Genomic DNA, 4,228 nt, shown 5'->3' on the forward strand with positions numbered 1-4,228 from the left:
ATTCTTGCAAGGAGTTCGTTTCCTAAGCACACGTAGTGAATAAAAACAGAAAAAAAACACGAATATCAATAAATAGACAAGGATGAAAAATAAAGACTTTAGAACAAATTGATAAAAACTAAAAATTATATATTATCATCATCACCATCATCATAATCATCATAATTATCATTATCATCATCATTATCATCATCATCATCATCACCATCATCATCATCTTCGTCATCACTATCATCATCATCCATCATTATTATCATCATCATCATTATCCTCATCATCCTCATCACCACGGTCATCATTATCATCACCACCACCCCCGCCATCACCACCACTACCACCACCACCACCATCACCCCCCCCCCCCACCACCACCACCATCACCTTCATCATCAAATTACTGTCTTTCCATTACCATCCCCGTCTCCTCATCACTGCCTTCTACTGCCGGCCTGACCTCTGACCTCTGACCTCCTCCCTCAGCGCCTCTCTGAAGTTGACCGCACCTCCAAGGTCATGCGGGGGAAGTTCGCCATCGTCGAACCCAAATACTACATAAAGGCTATAGTGGCCAAAAACTTCACGAATCGGGTGGGTTACACGCCCCTACACGTTGGGAGGAAGGAGTATGCTATATTCGCGGGGCTCGCCTTCGGGTACAGGTAAGGGGGAGGGGGGGGGGGGATTTAAGGTCATTCCACACGTATCAGTGGCGTATCAGTTCAGTGTCAGTGAAATCCGTGACGTTTCAGTGACGTGGCCACACCGTAGTGAATCCGTACAGCGTGAAATAAGTGACGTGAAATATAGGAAAGTTTTCAGACGGAATTGGAAATGATTGACATTGGAGAAGAAGAGGCATAGTAAACGTGGAAGAAAAGAAGGAGTAGGAGAATTTACTAATCTGTACAAGCTGAAGATGGATCAACTTTTTTCAGTACTTCAGAATGTCTGAAATTGCTATAACACCGAGAGGTCGATTGTAGTTTGTTTTAGGTTAAATAACAAGCATCTTGTAGGCCTATTTATTGTATATATTCTAATCCCTGCAGATTTTCCTAAACGGCAAACAAATCTTAGGCATTTATTTTGTTATACAGTGTATTCAATAAAGCTGAATCCATCATCCTCTTTGTTGAGAAGCTCACAACACTCGTCCGACGTCCGTGAAAAATTTAAAGATGTCGGGGGCTCCGATATTCAACTTCACGGCACGGAGACGGAACTGACACTGAGAGGCAGAACACGGTACTGCGCCGGACATGTGTGAATGCGTCGGATGAGTTCGAAGTAATGATATATTTACACACACACACACACATACACACACACACACACACACACACACACACACACACACACACACACACACACACACACACACACACACACACACACACACACATACACACACACACACACACACACACACACACACACACACACATATATATATATATATATATATATATATATATATATATATATATATATATATATATATATATGTATGTATATATATATATATATATTTTTTTTTTTTTTTTTTTTTTCACTGACGCTGACGGTCTGCGTGGATGCGACACTGGTACGCCACTGATATGGGTGAAGGGCCTTTAGAATGTGGTTTAAATGTTTTGCTTTTGGTTTACCTATTGATAATCACGGTATAAAAAGGAACGTCAATCACGTTCTTACTTCTATTATTTCAAACCTCAGTTTCACTCCAACCACGTTCACTCCCTTTATGCTAAACCTCAATTCCACTCCATCTTCCACCTACCTTCTCACTTCTATTATTTCAAACCTCAGTTTCACTCCAACCACGTTCACTCCCTTTATGCTAAACCTCAATTCCACTCCATCTTCCACCTACCTTCTCACTTCTATTATTTCAAACCTCAGTTTCACTCCAACCACGTTCACTCCCTTTCTGCTAAACCTCAATTCCACTCCATCTTCCACCTACCTTCTCACTTCTGTTATTTCAAATCTCTATTTCCTTCAAACTTCCACTTCCCTGTTCTCTTTTCCATTATAATAATCCTCAATTTTCTTCAAATTTGCACCCCTGCTCTCTTTTCCGTTATAATAAACTACAATTTCATTCCAAATTCCACCCACATCTGTCATCTCAAACCTCCATTTCCTTCAAACTTTCACCCCTATTCTCTCCTCCGTTATAAATAAACCACCGTTTCCTTCAAACCTCCACCCCAGTTTTCTCTTCTTTTATAAGTAGACCTTCATTCCTGTTCTCTCTTCTTTTATAATAAACCTCAACTTTATTCCAACTTCCACCCATTTCTGTCATTTCGAACCTCCATTTCCCTCCAACTTCACACCCCTGCTCTCACTCCCCCTATAACAAACCTCCTTCCAACACCACGCCCACGTTTTCCGTCCCACGCCCACGTTTTCCGTCCCACGCCCACGTTTTCCGTCCCACGCCCACGTTTTCCGTCCCGCGCCCACGTTTTCCGTCCCACGCCCACGTTTTCCGTCCCGCCTCCCTTTTCGCAGACGAGGAGCGCCGTTTCGAAGCAAGTTCAGCGAGTCGAAGCAGCGCATGATCGAAGCAGGGCTCATGAAGCACTGGATCGACGACGTGTTCGAAGCCTTCTCGCTCAAGGCTCGAAACGCCAAGGCCAAGTCGGGCGAAGATGAGTTGCTGCAGCCGATGGTAATTCTTTTCGTTTTGTTTATGTTTTTGTTTATTAAAGATGGTTAGTTCACTGATATACGTGTGTGTGTGTGTGTGTGTGTGTGTGTGTGTGTGTGTGTGTGTGTGTGTGTGTGTGTGTGTGTGTGTGTGTGTGTGTGTGTGTACTAAACTACATACACAGACACACTCACACTCACTCACTCATTCCCTCATTCACTCACTCACTAACTCATTCACTCACTCACTAACTCATTCACTCACTCACTCATTCCCTCACTCACTAACTCATTCACTAATTCATTCATCCATAGATACACACACACGGACACACACACACAAATCCCTCCCACACACATCCGCATGTAGACCTGCATGTATCCACCCACCCACCCCATGTAAAGAGCCCCTGACCTCCTCCTTCTCCCCCCCCCCCATGTAGAAAGACACTGACCTCCTCCTTCTCCTCTACCCCCCCCCCCCCATGTAGAAAGACACTGACCTCCTCCTCCTTCTCCTCCCCCCCCCCCCCCATGTAGAAAGACACTGACCTCCTCCTCCTTCTCCTCTCCCCCCCCCCCCCATGTAGAAAGACACTGACCTCCTCCTTCTCCTCTACCCCCCACCCCCCCATGTAGAAAGACACTGACCTGCTCCTTCTCCTCCCCCCCCCCCCCCCATGTAGAAAGACACTGACCTCCTCCTCCTTCTCCTCTCCTCCCCCCCCCCCATGTAGAAAGACACTGACCTCCTCCTCCTTCTCCTCCCCCCCCCCCCCATGTAGAAAGACACTGACCTCCTCCTCCTTCCCCCTCTCCCCCCCCCCCATGTAGAAAGACACTGACCTCCTCCTTCTCCTCCTCCCCCCCCCCCCATGTAGAAAGACACTGACCTCCTCCTTCTCCTCCTCTCCCCCCCCCCCCCCCCATGTAGAAAGACACTGACCTCCTCCTTCTCCTCTCCCCCCCCCCATGTAGAGAGACACTGACCTCCTCCTTCTCCTCCCCCCCCCCCCCACGTAGAGAGCCCCTGACCTCCTCCCCCCCCCCATGTAGAAAGACACTGAACTCCTTCTCCTCCTCTACCCCCCCCCCATGTAGAAAGACACTGACCTCCTCCTCCTTCTCCTCTCCTCCTCTCCCCCCCCCCCCCCCCAGAGCAACGGCGGCCCCGTGGTCCTCAGCCTCCACCACCTCCAGGGCGCCTTCTACCTCCTCTTCATCGGGTGTGCCTGCGCCTCCTTCTCCTTCCTGGGGGAGAAGCTGCTGGTGAGGGACCTCGAGGCGGCTCAGCCCGTGGCGTGACTCGGACATGTATTCGGCTTGTTTTCGCATTCTTACGTGTAGATTTTAGGCCTATTCTTGTTTTCGCCTTCCTATATGTAGATTTTAGGCCTATTCTTGTTTTCGCCTTCCTATATGTAGATTTTAGGCCTATTCTTGTTTTCGCAATCTTATGTGTAAATTCTATGCCTATTCTTGTTTTCGCCTTCCTATATGTAGATTTTAGGCCTATTCTTATCATCTGTGGGATTATTCACCTTTGTGTTTATGTCATTAGTTGTAAATA

General features: G+C 47.0%; 1 protein-coding gene across 1 annotated transcript in view; it reads left to right on the forward strand.

The window, feature by feature from the left end:
- The window catches only part of LOC113820691 (probable glutamate receptor), a 12,344-nt gene extending 8,122 nt beyond the window's left edge, over positions 1 to 4,222 (forward strand). Inside the window, exons 8-10 of the mRNA XM_070139596.1 lie at positions 481 to 659; positions 2,521 to 2,680; positions 3,817 to 4,222. Coding sequence (XP_069995697.1) covers positions 481 to 659; positions 2,521 to 2,680; positions 3,817 to 3,963 — 486 coding nt within the window. The 3' untranslated portion in view covers positions 3,964 to 4,222. The remainder of the gene's footprint in view (positions 1 to 480; positions 660 to 2,520; positions 2,681 to 3,816) is intronic.
- Positions 4,223 to 4,228: the final 6 nt, after the last annotated feature.

The sequence above is a fragment of the Penaeus vannamei genome, chromosome 26 (genome assembly GCF_042767895.1).
Source record: "Penaeus vannamei isolate JL-2024 chromosome 26, ASM4276789v1, whole genome shotgun sequence".
Taxonomy (NCBI): Eukaryota; Metazoa; Arthropoda; class Malacostraca; order Decapoda; family Penaeidae; genus Penaeus; species Penaeus vannamei.